The 15,914-nt window shown below is 42.1% G+C and overlaps 1 protein-coding gene across 1 annotated transcript in view; it reads right to left on the reverse strand.

Moving 5' to 3' along the window:
* Positions 1 to 2,290: 2,290 nt before the first annotated feature.
* LOC306709484 (MICOS complex subunit mic25a-like) overlaps positions 2,291 to 15,914 on the reverse strand; it is an 80,545-nt gene continuing 66,921 nt past the window's right edge. Inside the window, exon 8 of the mRNA XM_079177658.1 lies at positions 2,291 to 2,928. Within this exon, the coding sequence (XP_079033784.1) occupies positions 2,905 to 2,928 (24 nt within the window). The 3' untranslated portion in view covers positions 2,291 to 2,904. The remainder of the gene's footprint in view (positions 2,929 to 15,914) is intronic.

Here is a 15,914-nt window from a genome sequence, read left to right on the forward strand (position 1 = left end):
ACTTGTTTTTTGTTGTTTCCTTTAAAATGAGGGATTATTACCAACATTTCAAGTGCAAGTGCAGTTCAAAAGCAGATGTTGGCTTGTTTTCAACATGTGTGAGCCGTTTCTTTCCCGTTTGACTTTGTTGCAATGGCGTCTCCGTGTTCCCCTCTGATGTGGAATTACTTTAGCTGAGTACAGTGACAACTTAACTGAGGGAAATGAAGGCCAAAACTAAGTGGTATGGACTATAAAACACAATTATAACCATTTCTGGGTGGAATTTCATAAGCAGAAAGATATGTGAGCGGACAAATAAAATAAAAAAAACACCCCTTTTTTAATGCATGCATATATTACTAGTGTAGCCTACAACGCGCACACAAAAGAAACGTGCCGCAGCATTAGCCTGCATAGCGCAGGATGCAACTGTGCGCGCTGAGCTGGAGCTCTAGTCAACGCACTTTTACATTTTCACAGAGAAGTTGTCACGCACTGAAATCTTCACCTGCCTCACACGCGCGTTCTCTTGAAGCTGCAGATGAGAGAGAGCTTTTTATTTTTTTTGCCACAACCTTCCTCCTTGCATTGAACAAGTAATGACAGGCGTGGGTGTTTACCTCGCCGCACGAAAGGTTCAAGCAGACACCGGAATGCTCCTCTTTCTCTCTCTCTCTGTATGCTCGGTACTACCCCCCCTCCCTCCCTCCTTTCCACGCGCTGCGGTAGTAATTGGGTATGACATGGGATCAACAGAGAGAGAGAGAGAGAGAGAGAGAGAGAGAGAGAGAGAGAGAGAGAGCGAGAGGGGGAGAGAGATAGGACGCATTCAAATGCGCTGAACGTCGTCTTCCTTTTTTTCTCTAACCTGCTGCCTCGAAGCTCCCCGGCCCGCGCTCACCGCTGTTACCCTAGCAACATCTGCGCGACCACATCCCCCCCCCCCCCCCCCACCCGCGTGTCATTTCTTTTTTATTAAGAATGGCCGCTAGTGCCCTAACGTGTGTGTGTGTGTGTGTGCGCAACAGCTCGACGGAGAGGCGCGTGGCAGCGGAGCGTGGCCAGCCTAACTCGCGCGCTCCAAGCCAATTACACCGCAGCCTCGCCTACAGAACTAACAAGCTTCAACTCAAGGAAGAATTAGCCCGAGCAGAGAGAAGTGGAGCTACTTGAGTCACACTTGTTACATTAAGTCAATCAAGCACATTATTGCACACCTGGGTACACGTCAGTGTTGCTCAAAAAGGGGGGACATGGCTGCTGTAGTCAAACAACTGCCACGAAGAAGTCCATATGGCTTTTCTCCTGTGAAAATAAGAAAAGAAGGTGATTTAGAATGTGTTAAAAGAATAATTTTCTGTTTTCAATCTAACATCTTTGTTTCTCATGTACGTAGCTCCAGGCCTGAGGACAGCAGTCTTTTTCTCTTTCCTCCTAACTCTTGCCATTGTAGCTCCCTCAGGCTACAGGGCTGAGGACTCGCAGCCGTTTCTAAGAATCTTTCATTTAAATGTAAATTTAATCACAAATTCACTACTTTTACAAGGGCTCTGGTTCAAAATTCACCGTCAAGCCATCTGTTGTATGGCTGTGTGCTGCCCTATACCAAACCTCACGATTTCTGCCCGTTGTTAAATCCTCTGATTTGATCTCCTCTTTGGATAGGGACAAACGACACCAGTAAAATATAATAATATACTGTACATTTGTTTTTAATATTCATATGAATGATTCCTCCAACAGGGCCTACTTGAACGGGCCTATTCAGCGATGATGGGAATATCCTCTCAACACCACAGTACGTGCATCCTGTCCTCTTGTACTGTTGCTGACACAGAGCAGCATCTGTTCACTGTTGTCCCTCACGGACGAGCTGTAAAACATGTTCACACACGGTGCGGCGGTAACAGCAAGTGCGGCTGAATACGATATGTCAGAATACACGGAGGCAGCACTTCTACAGCGCAGCCAAACAAACTCAGTTGGTTACCTTGCTCTGTTTGTAGACCAGCTTCTTCAGGGTCATTGTTTTTTTTTTTTAGTGTTCCTCCAGCTCACTTCTTCACATCTTCGTGCAGGAGCTCACTGTTGTGTATCGCACGGGGAGTCGTCTGCATTACGGAGAAGAAGCCAGAGTCTCGTCTGCAATTTCTCAGTGCGGCCTCCATCAGTGAGAGGAAATAACGCATTTCTCTTCACAATTCATCACTTTTAAAATGGAATGTTCAAGAAAGAAATAAATAAATACAAAAGCTGGTTGAGTAGTTCAGAAGAAGAAAAAAAGGCGAAGACACAAACAAGATTGACGCAGGATATGAATGGTTTAATAAAATCATACATTACAGGTCTGATGGATTTAAGCCATGGCCAGGATTACCTGAGCTTTTATTCCTGTGTTGTTGAAAAAAAAAACAACAACCATGAAGCTCAAAAACAATAAAACTCAATCAGTTCTTTTTTTTTTCCCAGTCAGAGACCAAAACCAGGACGGTCCCTTTGCACTGGATTCATCTCACACCTGAAATGATTTCCTAGTTTTTCATCCCAACAAAAGGAAGCAGAGGACGTTAACTGAATTTCTGAATATGGAGGACTGACCCTGAGTGGATCTTTACAGCCCACATCTTAGGAATACTTTCTCCTGAATGACTGAATTGAAAGCGCACCACAAATCTAATAAGCATACTCATTTCTCTTTCAAAAGCTTCCTCTGAAAATGTAGCGGTGCAGAGCAACAGAGCATCCTTTACTGGATGATACCGCATGATAAATACCATAATGAGAATGTTTTTTAAAACAAAAGCATGCTGACAGCAAATCCACTCTCTCATAATTCAAAAACAGGAAAGCGACAAGTGCCGCCCTTAGTGCCAAAGTAAAAGCCTACGTCGGATAACTGTTCTGCCCTTTTCCTCCCGCTCTTTATCCGTGGTTGACCAGCAGGTTCTAAGAAAGGAAAGAAAATAAAGAGGAAAGAAAGAATAGAGAATTAGTCCATCTGCACTCTTGCCACCTCCTCCGACCTTTGAGATGCTCTTAGGAGCAAGGACAGGCATGTTTTGAGGACACTTTCCCAGCTTTAACCGAACACAGCTGAAAGGTCAGCGCTGCTAATAGTAGAGATTACCTCAGTAATGGAGAGGAGTGAACCATGTTGACTGATGTTACTCAGGCTTTTTCATGCTGCAGCAAATTGCAACTACAGGAGGTGGACAAGATGAGAATTCTCCCTCTTGGTTACCCTCAACTTGTAACCGTCTTTGTTGGTGCAGTCTGGGTTCGGCATTTGGTTTTTACATTTTTTTTTACAAAGACTGTTCCCCTTGACGTATTAAATCATTTAAAGTTTTTTGACCAATGCACTAGAAGTTTGGGCAAGGACATTCAAATGACTATTATTAATAACTTACAGAATATGTTGTGTTAAGTCCACCTTCTTCTACTTCCCTCTGTCTGTCACGCTCCCTACACACATAGCGAGCAACCCGGCGCTCGGTCCTCCTTTCTGTAATTGTCTCGGTTAAAAGTCAAAATGTATTGAAAAGAAGATGGATCTATATTTGTTAGAGTTGGGGCTTTTCCGCCAAAAAAAAAAAAGAAATGGAATTGCTTTCTAAGAAAAATCTCTCTGAATGAAAATTGTAATTCAAAGTCTGTACGAGCGCCAGTTAATGTTGTATGTCACAGTTGTTTAGACTGTTATCCCAAAGTAATCACTCACAGAAGCAAAAGTGTCCCTCATTGTGTGTTCGGAGCCTCTAAGTAAAACAGTGATGTGCGTCCCCGTGTGACTGGTGGTGGCTACGCAGCCATTGACATTACATGACTACAATTTAATTGTCTCTATCTGTATACTTTGTTTTAAGCATGAACAAAAAAAGAATAACCAACATGTCGTATTTCTGTTTCAAAATAAAAGCTCTAGTGTTTTTTTGTGGACTGAATCCCTTCATTTGTTAACACAAGGCTTTTATTCTGAAATATTTGCAGGACAGTGCAGGAAAATACTGTGACATACAATAAATACAGTTTAATCGTGGATCATTATTATTATGATGATTAACAAATGAGCACACACACTTCTCAACCTTTTTCTGTGTAAAATAAATATATATGCAATTCATAATGAAATGAATTGGCCATTATTAAAGGCAAGCTTTCAGGAGAAAGAAAGGGCCGGCAGTAGCGAGCAGCAACACTGTGCGGAGATCTTACGTTATCGAGCAACAGTTCAGCGAGATGGCAGTGTGGCCCGGGCTTTATTATGCAGGAGATCCACCCAAAACCCATTTCAAATAAATTCAGACAAATACTCGTTGGTGCTCTCTGAACAGCCTAGCATTCAGTTCATGTACGGGGGATGTACACCGACCTCCAAGAGAGCTATAGCCTACTTACTTGAAAACAGCTCTGTGCAATTGATCCAAGCAGTGGAACCTCCCATCTTTCAACCGAAGATCAATGAGGTCCTTGAAACCCTAGCACTTCATCACCCTGAGAGAACACAACAGGTCTGACACCGTGATTCCAAGCTACAGTGTACGACCTCATCTTAAATACTGTGAGGGGGGCTTCACCCATGAAATGGCCATGATCAATTAACACCTTGAAATCCTGGCAAGACGTTCCTGAGAGAGAGACGGCATATCAAGACAAGGCGATTAGCAGCCAATTGGAGTAGAGCTTTGACACCAAGCAGACCTATTCCGATAACCTTGGAGTTCAACCTATCGAAATGATCGATAAAAGCTCGGTGATATACCTCGTTAGTGTGATGGTCTCAACAGAACATATCGAGTTATAGATTAAGAAGTGGACGCTCATGGGTGTTTAAAAGTCGGTGTTTGGCCTTCAATGAGAAGGTCAACAAACTCTTTGAAGCCTTATTAGTTATTACTTATGTTTTCCAAGACACCCAATATCTAAAACAATGGCTCCTAGCTGTGTTTATATAAGCTTAATACCAAGGAAAGACTCATCCCAGACTACTTGGTCCGTTTTTTGGATGCAGATGTGATGCATTCAGCTCCAGACACAAATGCGGCGCCTCTCTCATTACCGCATATTCCTTTAAGGAAAGATCATGCAAATAACTGCTGGAAACATGTCAACAAAGTGATTATAATTCCGCTGGATTTATTGAGGTCAAGCCATGTGTGACGATCACGTTGGTGAAGAAAATTCTCTGTCGCTGAAAGGCAGGCTTAACAATAGCACAGACGGGTTGTGCCAGAAAGGGATTAACCTTTAGTCTGCCAGAAAACAAAATAGCATCAGTCATAGAGTGAGCACACCCCAAATCTATTTAGAGATATGTGTTGTTCAAGGTAGCTAGCAAGACTAAGAGTCTACAGCCATGTTAGCGACTACTGCTAATTAGCATGAAACAGAAATTACAGCTGATGGGAATGTGACTGGTTTTGCAGCTATTTTCCTTGAACCACAAATGTCAACGATGTGGTGTCGTTAGAGGAAACGTAGGACGATCACCTCAGTCATTAGGATACACTGTCTTATAGCCAGGAAATTCTGTAGAAAATGTAGTGCCAATCTAGTGGAAGATGATTGTGTAAACTTTGACTTGCTAGTGGCACGACATGAAAAGCCACCAGTAAGGTTATTAAGATTCATCCTCTGGGCATCACGGATCTCTGTACGGGAATTCTTGGCCATCCATCCAACAGACATTTCACCAAAAAGCAAATATTTATAACCTCATGTTATCGGGGGATCACCAACAGCTCATCCTTGTCGGTACAAATTTGTCATGGCAATCCATCCAATAGTTTGTAGAGATGTTTCAGTTTGGGGCAAAGCGTTGGACCAACCAATCACCATTAGCATAGTTAAAGATACACGAAGAAGTAAACATATTGGCTTGAACATAACAGACAGATTCTCATAAAGAGGAACAATAATCATCAAGAAAATGCATTAGATCTTAAGACTGTAATGTTACAATTTAGTCACCAGCAGTCTTTATCTAACGGAGCAGAAGTGTGGCTGAATCAAGATCCCTGTCATTTCTTTTCTGAGCTGCGATGTCAGACAAGTCACACTACTGTTCCTAATGCTGCGATAGCAGCCGGGCCAAGGGTACCGATGTCAGGCGGTCCAACGCTTCGGGATGGCCTGGAATATCTCTACAAATATTGGATGAATTGCCATGAAAGTTTGTGCAGACATTAATGGTCCCCGGATGACAAATTGTCATGACTTTGATGATCCCCTGACTTTTCCTCTAGCGCCATTATGAGCTTGACATTTTCCGTTTTGAATTAATTGTCTCAACAACTCTATTGCAAGGTTGGCGATGACATTTGGTGCAGATTCATGTCCCCCCCCAGAACAGAAAGTTGTAATAACTTTGGTGATTCTCTGACTTTTTATCTGGCACCATCATCAGGTCCCATTTTTTATATTGTCCATTACTTTAAATAATGACCAAATACCTGCCAAACTAATGACCTTTCCATCAGCCTCAGTTGTACTTTTTGTTCACTGATAATTTGCAAAATGTTAGCAACAGACTGAACTCAGATGGTGAAGAGGGTAAACATCAGTATTTCAGCATGTTGTGATTAAGAGCATGTTAGCATGCTGAGATTAGAATTTAGTTTAAAGCACCACTGTGCCTCCATACAGCCCCAAAGAGCCACGAGCATGGATGTAGACTGTTAGTGCTACATGTCCCAAAACCTTCTTCGGCCAAATGAAAACAAATCTGAAACAACTCTCCTTGGACCCCCAAAGTCGATCCCTATTTTAGAAAAACCACTTGGCTCCGATGTCTACGAAGGTTAAACCTGCAGCCAGAAAGCCTGGGTGTTATATTTGACAGTGACCTTTCATTTGAAAAGCAGGTTGCATGGATCGTTCAATCGTGTTTTTATCAGCTGAGAGGCATCTCAAAAATCAGGTCTTTTCTCAGTCAACCGGATCTCGAAAAGGTCATTCATGCTTGTATTTCATCTCGGTTCGATTATTGTAATTCTTCGTACGCAGGCTAAATAAAAAACACACACGCCTTAAGCTGGTGCAAAACAAAACAGCTCAGCTTTGAACAAATACCAGAAGATAAGATCACATCAGTCCTGTTGTAGCCTCCCATTACTGGCCAAGTTTCTACTGATTACTTTTAAATAATACTTCATGGTTTAACGGCATTAGCGTTACATTGTTTCAAATGCCGCTTTACTCGTAACATCTTTTAAATCACTCCTCAAAATATATCTTAAACATATTATTTTTTTAATTGAAAGATGTGTGTGTAAGATCTGGCCAGCATTTTGGTTTAAAACATTAAAAAATGTAATTTACATTAACAACTTGACATTCTGTTGATAGTGTGTTAAATTGTGTCAATGACGTCAGTGTATTGTGTTGCAGAGATATCTACTGAGATGTCCAAAAAAAAGCAGTGATCTTTCCACGAGAGGACAGAGAAGTAGAGCTGCCACGAGGGCTTGTTAATAGTTTTGATTTGATTTTTTTATTGCATTAAATCCAAAGTGGCAGAAACGTGAAAATGCCTGGCACACTCGCCCCGACCTCCCAGTTGCCGGGATGCTTTTTTAAACTGATGACTGTACATTTAGATGGCATGGACCCAGTAGTGGAGGTGAAATGCTCTGTCCCCTATTTCTTTGGCGCATGTGGTCTTACAAATTAAACCTGTAATGCGAGCAGATCATTATATTTTCAACATGTCTTGGCTTTTTATTGTCATTGCCTTCTGTGTTTTTTAAAAATATTACTTGGGGGTATTTTCTCTCCATTTTAACATTCGTCTGAATTTATTATATTAAAGTCATTTAATTAAGTTTGTTTTTTAACCATGTTAAAGCACTTGTAACTCTTGACATCCCACCATCTGATCTACTGCGTTTGGAAAACTGAAGGTGAATTAAGGTGCTTTTTTATAAAAGAAAATTGGATTTATAAAGTGAAAACTTTTAATGCATGCCTTTAACACTGGCAGATATTTCAATTTGTATGCTTTCTTCGATTAAGATTATTAATCCATGGTTTGTTACTATACAATAAAGCGAACACTAAAATCTCTGCTTTGGTGTGCCAGTCACAAATCGATGAGGCTCAGCCCTGCTTGGCTTTAGAGGCTGGACAGCCGCAGGGAGGAGGGCTGTTTGAGAATTACAACTGGTCCCACTGAAGTCCTTCAGAGACCCATGTGGAACGATGCACTGAGCTAGACGAGGTGCATTGACCGGTAGCCAGCCGGCAGAGGGGCAGCCTGCATGTATGTACCTGTATGTGCATGTGTGTGTGTGTAGAGAGGGCTTGGTATCTGTTCTAAGCATGGCGGAGTTCTCTCCAGCTGTGAAATTCAAACCATTCAAACCACAGAGAGACTCACAGAGCAGGGTGATCAATACGGCTCCCCTCCTCAGTCCTCTCATCTCATCCCTCTGATTTCCTCTTTACCTTCCCATCTCTTCCCATTCTTCTGCCCCAACATATCATCGTTTCTCCTCTCATCCACTGCTACATCCATTTCTTTTCTGCTCTATTCCACACTTCACTGGGTACAAGTAGTAGGTGTTTACTTATAGAATGATGACAAACGCAAACCTGAGAACGTGCTTCTCTTCTTCCTTGATTTAATTAGCCTCACTGAACACTCTAGTACCGGAGGTTTTGACATTTGAGAATCACAATTTGTGGGCCGCAATGTCTCGGGTTCGATTCCAGCATCGAGACCTTTGTTTCATATCATGAGCCGACATGGACAGGAAGTTGTGCTCGGGTAAATGGAAATTTTCTACAATTCTCCATGACAACTGGGCGAACTTTACCTGCTTATGTAAATCTTAATATGGTTGAAAGGGGGTGTAATTTATAAAATGGCGCGTAGGATCCACACTAAATGTTTGAAAGGAGGAAATGCACGTAAGCCAAAAAAAAATTATATTCATAAAACCCCATAAAACAAATAAAAAACCCATATATATACATATATATATATATGTATATATATGTATATATATATACATATATATATACATATATATATATATACATATATATATATACATATATATATATATATACGTATATATATCAATGGGTAATGCACACGTTCACTGAAGAAAGTTAGAAAAATGTCCGTGTTGCAGAGATTCAACAGCATTTGATGAAGAAGAGGGTACAATGCTGGAGATGGAGGGGGATGTGACTGGCTCCACTGACAAAGATCATCTCAGACTGCCAAGATAATCAGCTTTTTCCGCTCCTATCAAAAATACAGGAACTAGGAGAGCAACTAATGACAATTTATATTATCAAGTAATCTGCAATTATTCTTTCAATTAATCAATCTGTCCAAAACCCAAAGATATTAAATTTATGATGATATAAAACGTAGCAAAGAGTAGCAAATCCTCACATTTGAGAAGCAGGAAACCCGTTCAGAATGTTTGCTTGATTAATTAACTTAACGATGATGGTGTTCTACAGTATTAAGTCTTGCATAACCTCTGCTAGTAATGATACTCATGAAAGAGAATGCAACTTGGTCTGTGCAACAGACGCCAGCAAAAGTAATTAGTACTGCGACAGGTTCTGAAAATGCTGTGTACACTTTTACTGTATATAAAGAAGAAAAAAAACCTCTAACAACTCTCAACTCAGCCCACTAACAAACTAATGGATTTCCCACCTGTTGCTCTAATTGAAGATCCATCCAGAGTTCAAGCAGTCACGCACTAAAAAGTCTTGCTGGGGTTACACCACGCTGCCTCCCAGATAGCACGTTGGGTATCTGGGCTTTTACAACGAGCCTATTTTCATTAAACGTGGCACCGGCCAGCAGATCAGAGAGGGGGAGTGAGGGGAGTGGGGGAGAGAAGAAGAGGGACAGGGGCCAAACACAGTAGGAGATAGAAGGAAAAAAAACTAACAACAAACAGAAAGTCAGGAGAGGTAGACGAGCAGCAAAAGTCTGCCTGTTCTCCATTCTGCCTGACCCAGCTTGGGAGCCTTGACTCAATTGGAAATCCATTTCATCTGATGACTGGCAGGCAATTGGGGCTCCCAGGTGATGGGCTGAGGCTCTGTGGTTGATGGGCCTGACCACTCCGCTGCTGAGGGATGGAGGCGTGGAGGTGGAGGGGGAATGCGGAGGAGAACATATACTGCAAAGATTGTCTCCACTAACAAAGTTCATTTAAAGCTACATAGATACTCAGCTGCCTCCACAACTAAAGCAGAACTTCATTATCAATTGATACGTTCATTACTTTTTCATGAAAAGTCCAAAATCCAAAGCTATTCAATTAAAAAAAAGATAGGAAATGCAAGAAAAGCAGCAAATCCTTATGCAGACAAGCAGGAATGGTGAGAAGGGCGATGGTATCGGCCTTTCTTTCAGACCCCTCAATGGAAAAATCCCATCGGCTTTTTGTTTAGGGAACCAGTATGATGCCAACTTCCAGCTTGGCCTCCTAAAAACACATCATTGTTGCAGCACTCACATACCTGACCGCAAACTAAAGTGAAACAAAATGGAAAAGTCGATTGTGATTCATACCGTTGTAGGCCTCAAAAATTGCATTGGCCACCTCGATGACTTTGCGAACGCTCCGACGCACAACGTGTTGAAACCAGTTGCAATGCTTCATCTATCCACTAATCATGGAAGCTGCCAAGCTGCTTCGCTGCCGTCAGACTGCTGCCGTGTGACCATTTTACTTCATGGTGATCATTTTTATTGACCCAGAGTGGCGGAAATTAGCTGTTCTTATCTTATCTTATCTTATACTTGATAAAAAATGTGTGCTTCCCACACAGAGCATATTTTAAGTGAAGCGTTAGTAGCACGTTAACATTCAACCAATTGCCTAAACTTGTATTCTCTCTACTGCCCAGCAGGTGGCGACTCCACTAGTTGCGGAAAATAGTCCGATTGTATAGAAGTCTATGAGAAAATGACTACTTCTCACTTGATTTATTACCTCAGTGAACATTGTAAACATGAGTTTATGGTCTCAATCACTAGTTTCAAGTCTTGTTTAATACAGCATGATGTTTATTCAATAAATGATTAGAGTCAAATAGACCATAAAGTGGAGTATGCTTTAGGGCAGGCTCACTGCGATTGACAGGTTGCTATTGCTACCAGAGCCGTGTCCGGCGTCTTTACGTCACTCCTCCACAATCCAAATATGGTCACATCCGTGCAAAAAACAAGATGGCGACGACCAAAATGACATTACTTCGTCCACTTCTTAAATATAGTCTATGGTTAACACACTGAATTAAAGGGTGATCATGGTAATCAACATACAGTACCTGGAAATGTTAAAGGTTATACCTGCTAAAGCTTTATGTTGTCACTGTGAGCATGTTAGTATGCTGATATTAGCAGTTAGCTCAAAGCACCGCTGTGCCTATGTACTGCCTAACAGAGGCACTAGCATGGCTGTGGGGTCTTTGTCTCTGTTATGTTACTGGGAAGAGTTGTGATAGGCATAAGTATACTTTTGTGTTCAAAGCACTGGAAAAGAAATATATCCCTAGTTACTGGACACTGAATACACTATATAGCCGGGGGGCATAGCTATACTAACCTGAGGCTAACTGCAGGGCAAAACTTTGAATTACATCAACTGGAAGCACAGATGAAGATATTTCGATTTTACTGGGCAAAACCACCCAATGACGCATAAATGAATCATCGTTTTCGTGCAATGCAAATATGCAGCTGCCTTTGGTACATTGGCTTGACAAGGAATTGTAAATAACTGCAGTAACACTATCAACAAGAAAGAACTTGTCAACACAGCTCTGAGAGAAAACAATGACACAATGGCATTTATTTATTTACAAGAAAAAAATAAATCGATCTCTTTGGGAGTACATGGTGTGAATTGGAGAGCAATCACAAAGGAGAGGCAGGCCTCGATTCATAACGAAAAAGAGGAGGTGGGGTAGACGGACGAATTGAGTGTCAACGGGACACAAAAGAGAGGCTGGTATAAAGTGGACTGTTCCGATAATGTTGCGGGCTGCTTTGAGGCACTGAAAAAAAAAAAAAGCCACCCAAAAGCCCCGCTGCTGTCCTCTCTTATCCCAGCTGGTGGTCTTGGTTCCACAAAACCTCTTGCTAAGCGCGCCAGAGAGGGGGCGATGAAATGCTTACCAGAATATTGGTGTGAAATGCGCCTAGGGAAAAAAACTAAACAACTGAGTGCTTATGCAGCCGAGGGCGGCTTTCAACGGCACACAATACAGGGCTGTGTTGAACTATTATCGGGACCCCCCGCCAGAGAACGCAGAAAGGAGGAGAGGGGGCAGGGGGTCTCGTGTCGCGAGCCGACGGGCGTGGTGGCACTCAGAAAGGTCAGCGAGGTGTACAAAAGCTGGTGAAAACGCCTCTCTCAGGAGGCAATTGCGAGTACCCTCGACTCTACCCCCCCCCTGACTCGCTCCTCGTTTGAAAGCTCTGAGGCATCTGAGGGCCACCGGGGGCCACGAGGCAGATAAAAGAGGAAGCAGAGGCTCTGGATTTGGCTCGATGTGGCCTTCGATCGAACACTGTGGCGCAACAAAAGACAGGGAGAGTAAAAAACGGGGGGAGGGAGCGAGAGAAAGGAAGGATAGGGGTGGAAAAGAAAAAGTAAGAGAAAGTTCCATGTGTATTCATTGTCAAAGACGGTAAAAGTTTCATTTCTTTGCTAGAAGAAGAGCGAGGTTGTGATCATTTCTTATGAAAGGTTTGTGATGTGGTTTTCTTTTAAACCCCTCAGCTTTGTATCTGAGTTTGTCAATTCCCCCCCCAAACTTAAAGAGAAAAAGAAAAAGAAAGCCTAATTCCCTACCTAAATACTTAAATGTAGCAGGGTGTTATTTCACCGGAGTGCTGAATGGCTAGATTAGAAAATATAACCCACAGAGCACACAATACGAGACAGACGAGCAACAAAAGAGCGAGAGCAGATAATGACGCTCGCTGGTGATTGGTTGTGATCGGCTGTACAATGATCAATGCTGGCGTGAAAGGAGGCAACGATGATGGTTGATGACAGAGGGAACAACTGCCAACAGTATGAAAATGAAATCAATAAGTCAACTGCAGAGCAGGGAGAGAGAGAGAGAGAGAGAGAGAGAGAGAGAGAGAGAGAGAGAGAAATGAAGGAAAGAGAAGAGAGGGGTCTAGAGAGGAGAAACAGATCGGAGAAGACAAGAGAGACAAAGAGAGGGGAGTCGACACATAGGAAAGAGGGAAAAAAGAGCCGCAGAGAGACGAAGGAGCTAGATGAAAGGTGTTGGTTTAAAGGAAGCAGAGGCAGAAAAACAAAATTGACAGATGAAGGAAGATTCATTAAAGATAGATACAAAAAAAAAAAGAGACTACAGCGAAAACAAACTGACGAAAAAATCTGATAAACCAACTGCCAAAAACTTTTCTCAACAAACCGCTGGAGCTGATTCTAAGTGTACTTGAGTGTGTGGTATCTATGCATGTTTTGGGCTATTTTTTCATACAGATATCTGATATCGCAGAAAATAAATTGCAATGTCAGGTTTTTTTTCCCAATATTGTGCAGCCATAATATATGTTCAGGTACAGTAACCGTACACAGGAGCAGTAAGACGGTGTTTGACACATTCTCTCAGCTTCCCCACAGGATTAACCTCCTTCATTATGGGCGCTTCCACACCAGGCAGCAACCTCCGGTTCTGACGAGTGAAGCTGATGCGGAAGTGCCTTAAACTTGCATTCTCTCTACTGACCAGCAGGAGGCGACTCCTCTGGTTGCTAAAATGTTTGATTGTATAGAAGTCTGTGAGAAAATGACTCTACTTCTCACTTGATTTATTACCTCAGTAAACATTGTAAACATGAGTTTATGGTCTCAATCTCTAGTTTCAAGTCTCCTTCAATACAGCATGATGTTCATTTAGTAAATGATGGTCCATGTAGAGTAATCCAAGATGGCGACGGAAGTAGCCGAACTCGAGGCTTCAAAGCGGCAGTCTACAAACCAACGGCTGATGTCACGATGACTACGTCCACTTCTTATATACAGTCTATGTTCAACATACAGGGAAACGATGTGTCCTGTTGTTGCTTACAAAATAAAATGTCTTCGTTTGTTTCGATTTGCTTTTTGCCTTCATGTTTGAAAACTGGACTCACAGGTTCATGTGAGTTCTTGTAGTCTGCTGTTTGTTTTCACACACATAATGCAGAGTTTGACCGACATCCTAACACCTGCAGATCGTATCGTCGGTGGGATCCATTGGACTTGTCGAACACAAGACATAAAACATCCCAATCAAATGAAAACAACCAAATTAAATACTTTCCCCTCTTTATGTTCTTTGTTTTGTTTTGCTTTCTCCTGCACTATACCCTCTCCGTATAGCGGCATTATGTTTTGCGTCAACGTTTCTTCAAATTTTGCTTGTAAGAATCATCCACTCTTGAAATGAATAATCACGACTCTGACTCGATTGGAAAGCAAAATATTACCGACCCTGAACGCCCACACGCACACGACTGCAGCATCTGAGCGTCACCTTCCAGCCTTAAAGGCTCCAAACCAAAGCCAGCACGGCTCCAAGATGAAAAATCAGCCACGATGAATCATTGATCTGAATCCTGTATATTGTTTAAAAGTCACCTGAACCACGTCCGGAATGGCTCAAGTATACTTGTTGAGTCAAAGAGCTGAATTTAATAAGAATACAGATAATCATTTATGACGGATTGAGGGTCCATTTAAAGGGCAACAGACTGCCGCTGTATGACGTACATCTAAAACACCTGCACACGAGTATTGTCACTTTTCAACATTTTTTTTTTTTTTTACATTCGATCTGTAATCACCGAATTACAATTTCAGTTTATTACCACAACGAAAACTCGGATGTCAACTGTTAGCTAGACAGTCTCTGAAAGCTTCTCTCAACAGAGACTGGAGACAATCTCCTTGGTTTTGTTGCTAAATCTGGATTGAAACGATCCAATCCAATGACTTTAAGGAGGCCATTCAAAACAGTCGTAGCAGAAACAGACGGTTCACTCACTGTTCCAAGTTACCACCAGACTACCTGTTGGCTTATCACCCAGTCAGGCAGCAGAGGCCCGGGAATGAAACACCGTTGATTCTACAGGGTCATTTAGCATTAGGCTATGTGGATAACATTCAAATACATTGAAAAACATTACATGTGACTGCTAATTCGTTCAGTCCTGATTTTTTAATTTTTTAAAACAGTGCCAGCTCTGCTGCATTCATTGTTTTCCATCTTGACGCCAGTCAGAACATCAAAGCTCCACATAAGCAGCAATATTATCTGTGGATCGGTGCAACCATGAACCGTTCCTTGACCTTCTGTCTGTATGATATGTCCATGATGCGTATGTGCCGCAGGAATGGTACATGAGCCGGTGACTTGTGCACTTAAAAACGGCCACGTACGCGATGTTCCATGCACTACGCGCCTTAGATTGACAGTACAACAATAGAGTGGTGCAGGGATGACGTATTTTTGGAGGCCAAACCCCGGAAGTTAGCGTTGCCCTGATTCCCTTGACGAGAATCCAATGGAATTTTCTCATTGGGTTTTGGATTATTGCAGAAAATAAGCTCTGTGGCAAACAAATGCTTTTGATACTTTCACGTTTCTTTTCAGCAAGATATTCTTCGCATACGGACACCACTTTGATGATTTTTTTTAATTGTGAAGGCGGACACGTCGTCCTGATGACGTTTTCTAGACTCATTGAGCCACTTGTTAGCAACCACCTTTTTCAAGACACGTAAACACTTCAAAATTCACGAGGGGGTAATTTACTGACGTATTTCATATTGTAGAACAAAACTTTCAAGTCTCTTTAGCTCGTGTTAACCTCAGACCGAGACGATGGAACCAGAAGTGCAAAAATGCTAATTTTCCAGGTT

The sequence above is a fragment of the Pholis gunnellus genome (assembly GCF_910591455.1).
Source record: "Pholis gunnellus genome assembly, chromosome: 2".
Taxonomy (NCBI): Eukaryota; Metazoa; Chordata; class Actinopteri; order Perciformes; family Pholidae; genus Pholis; species Pholis gunnellus.